The 16,865-nt window shown below is 39.9% G+C and overlaps 1 protein-coding gene across 1 annotated transcript in view; it reads right to left on the bottom strand.

Moving 5' to 3' along the window:
- Positions 1-875: 875 nt before the first annotated feature.
- The window catches only part of HS6ST3 (heparan sulfate 6-O-sulfotransferase 3), a 271,538-nt gene continuing 255,548 nt past the window's right edge, over positions 876-16,865 (bottom strand). The window contains exon 2 of the mRNA XM_058800213.1: positions 876-1,581. Within this exon, the coding sequence (XP_058656196.1) occupies positions 876-1,581 (706 nt within the window). The remainder of the gene's footprint in view (positions 1,582-16,865) is intronic.

The following is a 16,865-nucleotide window of genomic DNA, read 5'->3' as shown; positions in this document are numbered from 1 at the left end:
CAGCAAATCTGGAAAATGCCGCACTAATATTTAAGCTTTTCCTTCTCTCTCTTTCCTCTTCCCTGGAGTTTTCTTGACCCCTTTTGTGAATGTGAAGGCAGATTTCATTGCCCCCAGCCAGATAATCTCTGTGATGTGTGCTCAGCTGCCACATGGACCTCATTTCTCAAAGCTTGCCTTTGCCACACACACTTAGAAAGATGGTTCCTACCTGGCTGGGCTCGGTATTCTCAGCACCTGCAGGGAAATAAGCCAATCCCTCTACTACCTCCCCTATAATCGATCTCTCACTGCTGGCCTTTGGAACAGAGCTAGAAGTGTCCCAATCCAACACTTCCTATGTCTTTTTAAATCACCTCATCAAATTCTTCCCTTAATCAAAAGACAGCATGTAGAAGTTTGAAGGGCAATGTGTGCACCTTATCAATTTCATTTACTAGAAAGTTATGCACTACAGTTGTAATGAACAGTACGAAACAAACCAACTCTCATGTCACAAAAAAACCAAGCCAGGTATTTTTCCCCAATCTATCATTCATGTCTGCACAAGTCTTAGTAGTTCAGATTGTACAGGGTACATCTGTTAATGCAAAGAATCTCTCTCTCTTTTCAACCCATCCTCATAGCTTAAGCATTTGAAGGAAGTCTTTTCTGCCAGGAATCTTATTCTACTGCCATTTAATAACACTGACCAATACATACTGAGAAAAAAAATACATTCTCACTGGCAGAAACCAAGAAAAACTGAGACAAGGAGGGGGACTTGTCAGACGAGATCTCATTTACCAAAGCAGTAAGTCCCTTGGTTAATTCCCAGGTAGCCACATCGCACAAACACTCTGATTCTCTCATTGGTCAGGCGAGATGGGGGAGCATCACCACCTTGCAACCTGACTATTATAATCTTCAGTAACAGCTACTTCTGCTGCCTCTTCCCTTGGCCACTGGTGAGCTCTCTGCTCCCGCAGCAGTCGCCGCTCCTCTCGCCTCTTTAGCCGGTTCTTCTGGTGCTCCTCTTGCTTGGAGTACTGGAAGCGCTGCAGGAACAGGTCCTTAGCGTATTCATACAGCTGCACATCCAAGAAGTTCAGCTCCTCTATCCGCCGCCGCACATCCTCGCCGATGTCCACGTTTGAGGCCCGCGTGACGTTGAACTGGGTGAAGGGGGAAATGAATTTTAGGTTGAATGTCCTCTCAAAGAGATACTGTGTTTTCCTCTGAAATTCCGTCAGCCCGAAGAAGGCCATGTTTTTCAGATTGTTCTTGGCGCTTTGGAGAAGAATCATGTTTCTCTCGCTCTCATTCATGAAAGTCAGGTTGTAGCAGCCCACCAGGCTGAGGTCGGCCAGCATGCGCACCTGGCGGTTGCTGGCCAGGTTGTAGCTGCAATCCATGAATTCCTGTAAGCTGACTCCAGACCAGTCGTCTCCCTCGTAGCAGGTAGGCAGCTCGTCTGGCGTTGGGCTTCTTCCGTCACACATATGAAGGGAAGTTTTCCACGTCGCGCCCCTCTGGACGTGTTTCCATTCACTCAAGTACCGTGACACTGGATCCCTCAGCATGGTGATGTAATAGAAATTCCTGAAATATATAATTAAACACAGTTTTAGGATTTCAGTAGGTTTTCCTATTTATTCTCCAATAAAACTATTACCTAACACTGGCACCACACCCTTCACTTTTTCCAGGGCAATGTAGGCACTTCAGGTGACTATTTCTGAGACAGTAAAATCTTCGTAAATACTGTGAATAAAATACAAGGTAAATTGGGAGAGAGAGAGACATGAAAGGAAATAAGCAGTTTTCAGAGAAACAGAATTACTTTGACCTATCAAGTGCTCAGTGATAGTTACTTTACATAGGAACCAATTAACTGAAGTGTGCTCCCCTCCACATTGAAGTATTAACCGCCAGCGATATCAGAAACTGTGTGAAAAGTGATTGTAATAATGCCGCCCCTTCTCTTCTGGACTGAGACACGCACGTCTCACAAGATGCAGTGGTTGATAATCCCCACAGCACTCGGGCATAACCTAAGAAAAGCTCAAGCAATTTCATGTGGACGGTGTAAGTGCTAAAAATAACACCATGTGGAAGAATGGCATGAGCCACCTACTTAAGAAAAACCCTATTATTAAGTGGGTTGGAGTGAAGATAATAGGAGACCAAAAATCCATTAATATGACTTGAGACAAGTGCTTGATTGAAATTAGTCATAATCCTGTAGTACAAAAGCATTTGTTGGTGTAAGGATTGTTATTACTCAATCTCACCTGTCAAGAATACAAAAGAGACACCAAGATATATTGATCTGAAATAGAGAAAATAACTACAGAGCTCACATTGTCAGTTCATCTTTTTGGTATTAAATTCAGTTTGTATGTCTTACTTATGCCTATCTGAAAGGGACTGCAATTAAATATGTATCAAGGAAACTTTCACAGATTGAGGTTTTTTTAACTGAGGGATGTTTTACTCAATAATAACTCACCTGAGTTATAGGGTGATATCATATACACAAAGCAAAACTGAAAAACTTATGATTTCTCTCAGCTAGAATTACCAGAAGAAGATTCATGACTAAAATTAACACATGATCTGGTATAAAAATAGGCTCGTGAGTTTGCATGACTCATCTTACTGCAAACTGTACATTAATAAATCATGAGCCCTAAGATTTCTTAAGAAAAGTCTGATCTCAGTACTTTTTCTTCAGCCTGGAGAAGGATGAAGAGAGGAAGCAGGAAGCAGAGAAGGATGAAGGAAGTAAGCAGGAAGCAAGCTTGCTGAAGACAAGGTACCTGTAAACAAACCAATGTTTTGGAAGGATCATCTCATACAAGAACTAACTCCGGTAGAATGAAAAATCTCAACATTTTTAACAACCTCCAAGACAATTACTTTGCTTTTTCAGGTATGACCCACTTCCTGCCACCAAAGATCACCATCTCCATGAATCTTAGGTTAACCATAAAAATATTTATTTCCCCACACACTGCTAAATATGCAGATATATTTCCCAGTACAGGCAAAGCAAAGGGAAACAGGTCTGAATACTTCATTCGTATTCATTCTGAATTTTCCACCTACAGATCTGTAATATACTTTCCAGAATAAGGTTATGAGACCAAACTATGGACTATGTTCTGCTGCAGGGTAATTTCCTGAGCTACTCCCTAATGGAAACAGCTGTTTCAATACTTATTTCACAGCAGAAGCTTTACAGGTGGAAGGATTTAAAACAGGGATTGTCATGGATGTATTTCCACCATCACTTGCACTGGAAGCCAAGATTTCTGTCAGCATCATGAAGATGTATCAGCATCATCAAGATTTCTATTATCATCTGTCAGATGACAGTTTGAAGGATGATATTTCTTGAATCATTTGGAGCTTGGGTCTTCTGACTGCTGCTCACACATAGCCAAATTGCACATCAGCTGTTTTGGTCCCCTTCAGCTACTTACACCACCCACATCAACAGGGAACCCAAGAATCACACAACCCTTCATAGACAGGTATTTCTAAAATCCCTCTTCTCCTGCAGAGCAAGAAGTACCAGAAATCCTCCTGTGTACTCTGCAGGATTGTTCCACGATGAAAAAGCAGTCTTTGGACACTTGAGGCACAGCTTTCCCTTCTCAGATTGGATGCTTATCTCATCCTGGCTCTACACTGCATATATGAGAGTGCATTAAGAACTACTTCCCATTTTACAGGGAAAAAAGGGGACACATTTCACAAGTGCTGTGCAGATAAAACAGCTCAACTCTCAAACACCCATCAGCTCTGAGCATAAGAAGCTGCTGTTGCAACATCCAGCAGGCACTGACAGGGTTGTGACCAAAAATGGCTGAAACTCCAAGGGAACAGAGAAGGAAAAAAATGGACAAAGACTCAGAGGCAGTTGCAAACATCTACATCAACAAAGATGGGACATTGGCTTAGTCCTTGTATTGCTGCCCCTCCTCTCTTCAGATAATTTTGGATGTTAACAAGCGGTAACAGACAGATTTTAAACTTGCTCTTGACAGTTATTTATACCTCTAATAATAGTTCTGTCCTTCCTCACCCATCTCCAGCAGTCCCAGCCAGGTATGACTCAGAGCAACAACAATTAACAAAAATACCTCCTTTGCATCAATCATTTCCCTTTCATCCCTGGATATGTAAATGTGTTTGATGTGCAATAAACAGGAGTACAAAGCAAATGCATGGAAATGAGAGCAGTATATCTCTGGTTAACATCCGCACCTTCCCTTCTGCATACCGAGCCTGCTGCTGCTCCTCCTTGTGAGTACCTAACTTCTGCAGCTGTTTTCACTGCCCAGATAAATCTGCTGCTGGATTCTGCAGCTTCCAGAGAGTTGCCTTCTTGTATTACCCACTGAATGGCTTCTTCATCAGGCATACAAACTTTAACAGCAGCTTGGCCCACATCTAGTTTCTGAGGGGCTGATAACTTACACTGCATTCATAGTTTACAATCCTCTGATTAACCTTCTGGCTTCGACCCTCTGTCACCCTTTTAATCACTCTAAGGTTGGAAGACCTTAAGATTTCTTCCACCTTATCCTGGACACTGTCCAGATGACACTGCTACATGCTGCCCCTGGACTGGGGGAATGCTACATGAACTTGTGCACAAAGTTTTCTTTCAGGGAAAAGCATGTCTCCAGAATAATGATACAAGTAAACACACTAAGGCTCTGGACATTTGTTTCAATTGGAAAATTACATAACTTATGAAATTATCTTAGGAAATTGTTTTTAAATTGTTTTCAAATGTTGACATTTATGGAATAATTATAGAAGCATTTTGGAGCCCTCAGTGCCTCATATGCAAGCATTCAATCACACTGGGAATAGCCAGGGAGTCAGCTCATAATAAAGACAAGAAGCAGGTTAAAAATACAAAACAGGCTATGGCCTGTTCAGTAAAATAGCATAAAGTTAGCTGAACACTGAATATGCCTGAGCCACTCTGAATACAGATTGTGTACAGATTGTTCTTGTTGGTGTAAATGACCCTCTTGCATTACCCATGCTCACACTTATGGCTGTGTTGAACTCAATGGCAACCCACTGTGGGAAATACTGAGCAAAGATTCAAGTAATGACTCCTGTTACCCTGTTTGTCAAAGCAAACTCATCACAGACTTCTTGGATTTATTTCATAGACTCCCATCATCGATTGCTGAAACTACTACCACAGATACCCTCAGTGCTTAAAGGCTAGTCAAGAAGAACATGCTGGTATGTCAGGGAGAAGATATTTTCCAGAAAATATTCCAAATTAATTAAAACCCATACAAACTATATCTGTATAATTATGTAATCAATATCTATATCAGGATGTCCGTGTGTGTGTGTGTAAAAATTTACACTGTAATCTGGCCATAACCTGCGATTGTCAATGACAGAAAAATGAGAGTAAATCCATAAGTGCGTGTTTGCCAATGTATCTTGTGACTGTCTCTATAAACACACAGACGTGTAAGACCAGTCTAGATTTCATTTCAAACACCAGCCCACTAGTTGCAGTGTCAGTTCCTCCTGAAAGGAAACTTTATGCAGCTTCCCCAGATTAAGCAATCTCCTTTTGAGCATGATGTACTGAAACTAATGGGTTATTGATGTTGTCACTACGGGATAGTTGATTTTTTGGGCAAGTGATGGTCACAGCAGGGGCCTGATGATCCATGCAAGAGCTCAAACAAACACCAGTGTGAAGTGTGGGCTGCACACTATTGTTTACACTGGAATTATGAAGTACTTGGTAATTCCTAAGGCTCTAGTCCTACTTGCATGAAATCCAATCTCTTCATTAGCATTAGGCAAAGAAAACCTTTAATTAAAAGAACAGATAAAATGAGCTTCTAGTTATAACCAAAGAACATGTATTTCTTCCACATTATAAGGTATTTTAATATAAATACTCTAATCTTACATTAATCCTTCAATAGTATTGCTCTGGTTTAGAAATTAATTTCAGAGGAGCAGAGTCTGCTATAAGCAGAGGTGATCCCAAACCAGAGCATTTTGCCTCCTCTATCACCATGGAGCAGATGTCCCAGCTGAGGGAGATTTGCTAAATACGTGAAGGATCACTGCACACTGAGAACAGAAACATCCTGTAGGGCCTCCTGGGGAAGAGGGATGAATGGCATCTTCATAAAAGGAGAACAGCGTGCTCATGGCAGTCGATGCAGAGACAGGAGAGTATTTGAGGTGGAGAGAAAGAGTCACCAGAGAATATTTTGGAAAGCACTAGCAGACAGAAGAAAGAAAAACCCAAGTGACTGAAAAAATCCAGGTGCATCATAAAACTATCCACGTTCTGCTTCTTCTTGGTAGAAAGGAAAATAAAAGCCCTGGCCAAGTTTATGTCCCAAGTGGAGATAAGAAGTTAGAACCTTTAATTGTGGAAGTGAGTGTACTCCTGAGGAAAGGTCTGAAATACCCACCAAAAGCCATCCTGTCAGCACACTTCTGCTACCAATGGAACTTGTGGCAAATGAAGGCTTAAGAACAACCAGCATTATGTGAACAAAAGTCTCATACTTCCCATTTTTATCCTGAAGCCCAAATTCTCACAGGCAGTAACCGTTAGCTCACAGTCAGTAACCTCTCTTTGGGCAAAGTATTGTCAGTATGGGTAATGGTGAAAGGAAGAGGGTAAACAAATGAAACAAAGGTAAGTATAATGCAGCACATGTGCAATTAGGGAATAAGAACGTGCAACAGGAATGATGGGGAAAGGCAGAAAGCAAAGAAACATTGTCAGGCTGATCTGAACTGGTCAAAGTCAGTGAAATGCAGATGCATCAGCTTGAGGCTGGCAGCATTTCTGTGCAGTGTCTCTGCATCCATGGTGTGTTTAATTTACAGAAAACTGCCCAAAATAACAAGAACAGACTGCATACTTATCCAGAACAACGGCACTGTAATGAAAAATCTATGAAACGGTGCACAAAATATATGCACGTCCATCTGTCTGCAGGAAACATCATACAGCTTATCCACCAAGCCAGACTGATAAACCCTAGCTGTCCCACAAACTTTGGCAAAGATGATGCAGCAGGAGCACAGAGGCTTCTTAAGCTCAGTGTCTCTCACAGGATGCTAGACACTGTGATGGAATGGTTTTCTAAGAAATCCTTTACATAAATTTGTGAGCCTAATACTATTATCTGTCCTTTCAGGTTTTCATGGGTTTCTTTACAAGACTATTACTGAAAGAACAGCCACCACCATTAAGAAGTGAAGGTTTATCTACTCACATCACAGGCATCACCTGCTAGGCATGTAGCAAAAGCACTTAATTAGCTGTTTTCTCAGAGGATCTGAGCACTCACCACTTCTGCAGTTTTCATATGGCATGATGAGCACTTAAAACAGTGGCTGTAAAATTCTATAGACACTTACTCCACATTAAAGGAAAACTTAGCAGAGTTAAATAAAAGAAAAATAAAAAAATCCCAACTTCAATTTTGAGGTATAAAACTACAAAATTATAGCTGTGTCTCATTATTCCTTTGAGATTTTGTCCCATGTCTCTGAATCCAACTGGAATAAAAACTGGCCTTTGTTTCCCATTTCTGAGTTGGCCACAAGTGTGTTGGTTAAACCTACCCTTTTCATTACCCCAGTGGCAGAAAGAGCAGCTAAATCCATACAACATGCCTGCTCATAGAAGGGACTAGATGCTGCTTTCAGGGAAGGACAGCTAATTGCAGTGGTCCACATACGAGCTATGCATCGAGGCAAGCTCTGACACCAGCAGGGAGCTGCTCAGCACAGGCAGTGAGGTGTGGCTGGCCATGGCAGGGGCCACCTCTGGCATGAGCTGCATCCCTTAGAGGCTCCCTCTGCATCACAGCGTGTACCTGGGCCACAGAGGGAGATAAACTGCTGACCTGGAGGAGTCTGTGTTGTGCAGGTGTCTCTGTCTGCAAGGTGAGCCCTGCGCTTGGAGCCAAAGGGTCCTTGCCTGAAGGGACGTATTCACAAAATGCAAAGTTCAGGCCAACATCAAAAACTAACCACTAACATAACATTTTGTAATGAGGGAGAAATAACCACAGAGAACCTCAATTTCACAACTCTTTGTACCTATAATACATCTACTAGCCATGGTATAATATCTCTTTCTAAACATGCTTATAGAGTTGGAACATTTCCCAAAGTAAAACAAAGTTTTTAAGCAAGTTCTGTATTGTTTTGTACAAATCTCCAATTCAGCAGTTAGAAAAGCAGTCCATTATAACTTTGTTGTCCTTGCTGATACATCAGTATATCAGTGTGACAGAGGGAGGGCTGGGAGTCAGACAGCTGGGATTGTATGTCTGGCTCTGGTATGAAAAGGTGGTCACTTGGGAGGCAATTTGTGGTGACACAGACTGTTACAGGCAAGAGAAATGCAGTCATTGGGCACTGGGAAGCACTTAAGAAACGTGAAATCTTATATTTCCTTGCATGTTAGGAGGAATACTCCCTGACACTGACTTCAGTTTCTTTTTCAGTAATTCAGTGCTTTCATCACAAAACTCTCAATTTTTCTGTTTAGATATTGCAAACCCTTTTTTCTTTAAAAATATCCTCTGAAATATCTGATTGAATTCTGTACCCATGCCATCAGAAAAAGCTCAAGAAAGCTTTATAGCACTGTTTTTTGGGGGTTTTTTTGCACAGTTTTGATCAGAAGATTAGTGTCCTACACCTGATTAAAGAATGACAGATGACAAGGAGTGTCTTTAGAGATCACTCAGTCTTTGACATCAAACAAATTTTAACAGTAGTGATTTAGGGTAATCCAGAAGGGTAAAAGAAAGGGAGTGAACCTTTGGCAACACAAATGCTACTCATACAACATTAGGAATTTTTCCACCTAAAGAGTTCAATTTTTCTTGACATGAAGCTAGAACAAATTCAATAATGTCATAGGGCTATGCATAGATATGGAAAGAATGAGATATTAGGTAAGCTATTTTAACATAGTACTGGTTCATAGATTCATATAATACAGAAAAAAGATTAGTTTCAAAATCCAGCACTACATCTGTACTGAAAACAATGGTAAAAACTGCATTTGTGGAGACTAATTTATTTTTTTTTTAAATACTTCAGGAATTCAGACAACTGGCCTCGGACTAGGCAAAATGACAATTTCTTTTAAAAATATTCTCTGCTTTTAGACTTTGGACATGTGATTTTGTACTTTTTAAAAGTAATGAATAATCATGACAATAATAATCACATTCTTGACATATCACATTGCCACAAGCCCTTCAAAAATCAGTGAAGGTGTATCCTGAGACCTACTGCTGCAAAAGCATAGTAGGAGTGCTGAGAATTTTTTTCTTGGCATAGGAAAATATAAGTTTTAATGATGTATTTCGAAGAAGTGTCCAAGACATTAGGTGGAGATCAAACAGCAGCCTTTCAGCACCTAAGAAGAGGCCAGTGAGAAGATAAAGCAAGGCTTTTCACTCTTGTGCATGGCAGGATAGCTAATGAGGGACAGTAGTCAGAAACTGAAAAAGGTGAGAATAAAAAGAAAACAATTTTCATTATCAGAATAATTAAGCATTGGAAAGTTTTGTCAGTAGCAGCTCTGCATCCTCCACCCTCAGAGATTTTGAAGATCCAACTCTCTCCAACAAAATTCTGAGCAAGCCCAACTATGCTCAGTGATGGCTCTGCTTTGAGCTGGAGGTTGAACTTCTCCTGAAATCATTTCCCAGCCCTGGGGCTCTGGGATTCTGAATGACAGCAGAAAGTCTCCTGTCACCAAATGTACAGTCCTGTCAGACAACACAGCAAACACGAACCAACTCGACAACTAAATTATCCCCTTCTCCCTTGCTCTTTCCTGGCCACCCTAGGAACAGTACAGAGGATTTTTAGTCTCTTTTAAGAGATTGTGGGGATTTAAATAAGATTTTAACAAGGCCTACAACACTCCAAATCAGCACACCCTGAATTATTGAGCAGCTTCATGAGTAATATAGAGTCTCCAGAAACTGGAGAGGACAGTGCAGCCACTACATGTCCCTAAAGAAACGAATTCTGTTCACAAGTATCAAGTCTGTATCTAGCAGCTCCTAGGCTAATGAAATGATGTAGTTACCCATGGTTTTAATCCTGATATTTTAGAAAATGCACATGAATAGCATATGAGTATGTGTGAGGTCTCTGAGCTAATATAAGTTTTTCCTGTGTGTTGCCTTCAGGATTTAGGCATACATTTTCAAACACAGAGCATAAAGTTGGGCATTTTACTCTATATTTAAACACATAGGGAAGCTCAGCCTCACTGGCAGTGAAGAAAATAGAGAGTAGTATGAGCAGATACTAAGAAGCTTGTTGATTTATTTAGGAAAAAAAGCTCTCAGAAACATCACAGTGCCCTACCTACCCTGCCAGCACAGATGAGAGCACTCAATTATGCCTTTCCTAACTGCTTTTGAAATATCCTTTTCATGCCATTGCTCCTACTGAAAATATCTTGTGAAGGTTGCTTCTTACAGTTAGGAACACAAGTCTTATTTCCAGACAAAACCTGGTCTTGGTCTACTTAGATCCAGTTGTTCTTGAGTTAACACTGCAAATACATAAAGGAGATTTAGAAATGTAACATCAGAGAAGGAGAAATAGCATTTAAGCTGAGGATCAGAGAGCAATCACACCTCTCAACTGTCAATTTACAAAGCTGAACTACCTTTTATTGTCTCCTCTGATAAGAAAAGTCCTAAGTGACCAAACTGCAGCCCCCAAAACCCTTGGGTCATGCTTAGATCCTTTTACTGAGTTTTCCAACATCTCAGCTTTTCATGCTAGCTTTTGATAGGGGGCTTACAAAAGTAAGGAGCTCCTGAGATTTGTTCCAGGTTTTGATCATCATAGCACTCCTTTCCTGGCATTTGAACTTGCACACTTCAAATTTCACTATACATGGCTAGAATTGAGCAAACTTCACACAGGGCTTTCTTTAGATGTGTCTTGTACAATAAACATTTTTTACCTCCACTGGCAATGCACTCTCTGATACACCCTCACATTGCATTTTGTTTTTTTGTGGGGCCACATAACTCTGGAAACTCACACGCACTGTGTCACTGGCTCAGATGGTCCCTGCCCACAGCCTTTGATGGTCTTTAAGGTTCCTTCCAACCCAAACCATTCTGTGATTCCATGAATATGAAGACTCCCCGTTTTGGCTGGTAAGCACTCAGTTGATAGAGGAAAGCTGTTTCTGCCAGCTTCAGATGCACAAACCATGCACTTTGCACTACCAAACTTCATTTCCCCTATTTTTATTAAATCCTCAATGTCATTAGGCAAATTCCATTAATATCCTTAAGCTTTTAGTGCCAGCACCATTAATGGAAACATGAAATAGGGTCAGAGTTAAAACTCGCCCTGAGAAAATTCACAGATAACTTTTCTTTAAGTTCCTCTTTCAGCACATCTTGTTTTGTTACCAGCTTCTTGTTCAGCAGAAAATTCTTATGCTCAGCCTCATGCTTTTTGCCTTGTATAATAACTGTGCACATGTTGGTCCATCAAATACTTTATTGAAGGTAAATTTCCATTCTGCTATCAGAGATGGATGCTGGATTTACATGCCACAGCCCAGAGGCCCCAGCTTTGGTGTACGTGAGAACACAGAAGCTGGTTAAAGATGGGGAAATGACAATTTGTTTCAGAGTGAAGTTGCTTGGAATAGAAATGTGTACATGAGGTGATTTGGTGGTAAAACAAACAAGCTTGATACAAATTGTAAATCATGTCTTGACAAGACATAAATCCAACAAACTTCCCTCCAGTGATTTTTGTTCTTTGCCTACATTATATCAAGCTCAGTTGTTCTAAGTATTTCTTAAATTGCTGAAAGGAGTGAAGTAGCAAGAACCTTGCTGAAAGAAATACAAATACAAAATGCAATAATAATTCAAACAATGAAAATTGCATTGTTGTATCAAGCACATGCACAAAACAACCCTTGTACCTCTTAAGAAACAGGGTGTGAGCACACACAGGAGGAAGCACTATTCAAACGCCATAGATGTGCAGTGTCTTACAAGAGTCTTCAAAGATATGCAAGGCATTTGTGCTGGGGAGAATGAAAAATCTTTTGTGGAGAGGACTGGGAAAGGATGAATCCATTGCTCACATCACCCCCATTCTATCTACTGTGCACAGGTCATTGCTGTGTCTCAAAAGAACTGTGTAAATCTGTGGTACACATGACCTCTTTACTCAAAATTGTTGTTTCTTTTCTCTCTGCCTTTGCTAGGCCACTGCACAGAAGGGAACATGAAATAAGGGTGCATTTGCACTGCTCTCCTACCCACCTCCTCCCCAAGCTGCCTCTAGCCCCAGCCTGGGGAGGAAGCTCTGAACTTGCCTTTCTCAGGAGGATGTTACAAGTACAGGGGAAACGAGCTAAGGGGATGGAAAAGGAAGGTGATGACAGACAGGGGCTAAGAGAAGGGCAAACTTGAAGACAGTGCTGTACAAGGGACCTGCACTTTGAGTTTGTTTTGCCAATATAGCTTAGATGGTTACGGCAACCTGTTTGGGAAGACACTCTCCTGAAATAGCCTGGTACCTATAGCCATGGGTAACAGCTTAGCATAACAGAATTCATGAAATATCCCTCATGCACACAGGACAAACCACGAAACCCTCCTCACAACCAGCAGCTGCCAAAAAGGTTAGAGGAAGTCCCTGTTTCAGGAGGACACTCATGGGGTCACTGCCTGGCTGACCGAGCACTCCTCCAGCTCCAGTGCAAAAAGGTGGGGACACACAACTCCTGCCTATCCAGTAACTTAAACAACATAAGGCCTTTCATAATGGCTCTAAAGGAAAAAAAATCCCTGCATACCTTCATGCAGAATTATGAGAGATCTGTTATCACAAGAGTCCTGGCTGCCTGCAGGAATACACTTGGTTGGTAAAATTCAGTTTCGAAGAGCCCCTGAAAAAACAAATCAAATGTAGCCAGATCCTTAAATCTTCTGACATTTACATTTCTTCAGTCAGATTTTGTTAGTCTAAAACAAATCAAAATTAGTTATTTTAAATGCAACTACAATGTTTCTTTTCATGCTCTTCCTGTTTTTTGAAGGAGCTGTTGCTATCCCATTTTATTTTCTGGCTAGGTAAAACTTGCAGCACCAGCATCACCAGTGTTCCTTTGTAATTGACTTCACTGGAAACCAATTTTTGCCACAAGAGTAACCAGGCTCCCTCTCCAGCTGAGCTTTCTCTGATTTCCAACTAAGAGCTCAGTTGCAGGCACTCTTTTCCAAGTCTGGAATGCTCAGATAAAAGTTCTGTGGGATTTTTCACTGCAATGCATTTTGAATCAGTGCAGTAATTCTGCTCAATTAATAAAGTAATTAACAATAAAAAGGGCTCAGTAATTGAAATCCCTTTGAAAGTACACTAATTTATTCTCTCTAAACTTTGCCTCAAATCTTTATTAATTCTGACGTGAAGCAAAATGACCATAAATTATAAATTATCATCACAAAATCCAGGCATCACAATAATCTTCTTGTCCTACATGCTGAGTTTTTAAAGCCTCCCATAAGGTAAACAACATAACAACACAGATATGAAAGAATTTCAGGTGATTTTACTAATGAATATATTATAAGATAAGTGTTCCCTCTTGGTACATTAAAATAGTTCACAAAACCTAGGGAAATTACCCAGCTGTAAAACAAAAATGTTATTTATTTTTCCCCTAAAATTCCTCTTTTTGTAATGCAACTGCATTATTTTACCTTTAAGCCAATAAACAAGAAGATGACAGGGTATTTCAATTGAATACTTACATGACAGACTGCTGACTTTCCATTTTTCACTGAACTTCGTGTTTTACTCAAATACTTTATAGCACCTGAGCAAACCCAGAAATAATTGGTGTGAGTATATAACTCTAAGAAAACGCAGAAATGTTTGATATTGATAACACAACTCAAATATAAGCAAAATTGCCATTTTCCTTCTCCATGGATCTAATAGGCATCTTTGCACATATCTAAATATATATGCACACATAAATACATAAAATCTCCACAAGGGGGCCATCTAATCTTCCCCAAATCTTTGCAAAAGCTTAACTTGCTTTCCAAAAATTGATGTCAAAAAGCTTTTGTCTACAGATACTATGGTACCTTAGGAAAAAAGCTTTTCACCAACTGGAAGTGACTTTGTGACACAATTTCATACAAGGAAACTTGTAGTTTGAAATGGAATCACTTTTTATGCACAAATTCCACTATATACTTGGCATGCAAAGAATTTTGATAAAGCTTTTCCAAGTTCACTACTTGCAATACCCAGTCAGAATGAGACCTTTTATACACACACAGACACAGAGCCAGCTCCCATGCCATGGCAAGGCAGCCTCCAGGATGCAGCCTGGTTCTGTGTTATGTTGGAATTTGTAGGCAAAGCTCAAAGTGAGGGACCATGAATGATTTCAGCCCTGTAACAATGCATCCCCTAGGCACCACAGTTAAGATACAAATGGTATTAAAGTTATTTGCACTGTCCTCTCAACTCCCTGCAGATATGAAAAACAAATCTTGTTTGTCATTCCTTGTTATCTGCTTCAATATTCTGAATGTCTTACAGACACAGCATTAAAAGTCCTCATCTTCTTAACTCAGCTATAGCTCTGTGATGGTTTTATTATTTACCATACCTCTGACCTTGGAATACCTAGAAGAAATGGGACCATCTCCTTCTTCTGACCTCAAATCTTAATTAAGTGGGCTTAGTCACACATGCCAGGCTGTGGACTGCACTGTACCATCAGTTATGGATGTCATGCTCTGAGAAAGAAGCTAATAAGATGAAATAAAGAAGTCTAGGCTTCTAAACAACTTCTATGAAGGATTCTTTACCTTTCAGGAAAACTAGATAGAGATTATAATAATTCAGTCCTGCAGATACAGCACAAACCCACCAATCTGCTAACTCAATCAAAAGAATCTCTGCACCTTGATCTGCAGCACAAACTTTAAGCAAAACTTCCATGATTTCTCAGTGATAGTGCTGTATGATACTGTCATGTTTAACCCATGTCCACGACAGAGTTCAGGCTGCTCCAAAACTTGTGCATTCACATAAAATAAAACTCCCAAGAACCTGATGGGTCTCCATAAGAATACTGGCTCAAGCAAGTCATCATGGATGCCTGTGGCTCTGTAACTTTCCTCTGAAATGGACAAATCCTAATCAATGAAGCACATCCGTACAGTGGCAAAAAAACACTTCCCAGTCCCTTCAGGCCATGAACTGATGACTTGAAGCATGACATTTGATTAGCCTTATTATCTCAACTCATTTATACATAAATGTTTTCAGGGGCCATGAAGCCATCCAGCCTTTATTAAAATCCAGCCACATTCTCTGAACTGATGTTCCCTTCTCTTCCTTCTTCCTTTTCGCCAGTAAAACCAAGGAGAAATGTATTTTTCTTTTATTTTCTTTTTTTTTTTTTTTCTAACTGTGGGTTATCATCTTTGCAATTTTATTATTGTCAAATAACCTTCTCCTCATACATAAGTGCAGCAGACTGCTGCCACACACGCTCACATATGCAAATAGGTCAGGTTTTCTAGTCTTTCCCCACAGAGATATTTGACATTGAGACTCAACATGATCTAGCATCTTTCTGAACTAAAGGCCAGGGGAATGGTGTGTGGGACTTCATTTCCAAAGCTATTTCTCATGGAAATTAATGAACATCTGTGCAGATGCTGAATGTGAATTCAGGCAGCAGGCAAAGCCTATCTGAAATTGAACTTAAGGTTTAGAAATACCTAATGGTAAGCATGTTTATCTTTAGATTTCTTCCTTCTCTTTGAAGAGTCAGAGTGCTCTTCAGGTCACCAACTTTTCTTGCTCTAAAAGGAGTGGGATGATGACAGGGTTATGAAAGCTATTTCAGCATAAACAAGGAGCAGAGTTGCTGATGTGTATCCTAAGTAACACAAAGATTTGGACATGAAACATTCATTAGGATTTCTTTAAAGACTCTGTAAATTGCTTTCTGTTTCATATGGAGTATTACTGTTAATAAAAGTATAGAACCGATGCAAACAGGAAAGCAAAATTCAGGTTAGATATCATAATGAATATTTTTCTACAGTTTTAATGACTTCAGTATTTTTGTCTTTTATCTAATAGAGATTACCTAGTCTGGGTCAATCTTATTTGTGATACATATATTGACTATTACATAATTTAACATCAATTAACACCTGTGAATTAAAAAAAGAAATCTCATCACAGCTGAGTAACTGAAGATGTGCTACCTTCCTAGAAAAATTAGCTAAATAAGAGAAAAGGTTGCAAACTAATCTGGTTTTGGTTGTTTTTTTTTTTTTTTTTTTTTTTACTTTGAAGATTTTCCTTTTCAATGGGCTTTTTCTAAAGCAACATTTTTGTTTATAATTGTATAATTTTTAATATATGGCAAAACTATATAATCCAGTAGTCTCACCAAGTGCTGTCTAGCACTTATATCCCTGCTCTCCCTCTGGGGATAGAAGCCACTTTAAGTTCAGGCTAAAGAACAGCCCTGCCTGGATGAAAAGGGAGTTTGCATGCACACAGACCTTTATTCATGACACTTTAATTTCCTCCATGGCCTTAATAAATACACCAGCATTAAGTATTCTCATATAAACCGCGACTCTAAAAATAACTCCCTTCAGACATTTTTTCATGTTGTTCCCAGTTACACTGCTTTTTCTACAAGGAGCAATAACTAGTACAGTCTGGGTTTTATCATCGAAAACCCACACTTCCTAGGTTCTCTCTCATTCTTTGGC

This window comes from Ammospiza caudacuta, chromosome 2 (assembly GCF_027887145.1).
Source record: "Ammospiza caudacuta isolate bAmmCau1 chromosome 2, bAmmCau1.pri, whole genome shotgun sequence".
Lineage (NCBI taxonomy): Eukaryota > Metazoa > Chordata > Aves > Passeriformes > Passerellidae > Ammospiza > Ammospiza caudacuta.
Note: the sequence above shows the minus strand (reverse complement) of the source record. Positions and strands in the feature narration are given on the sequence as shown.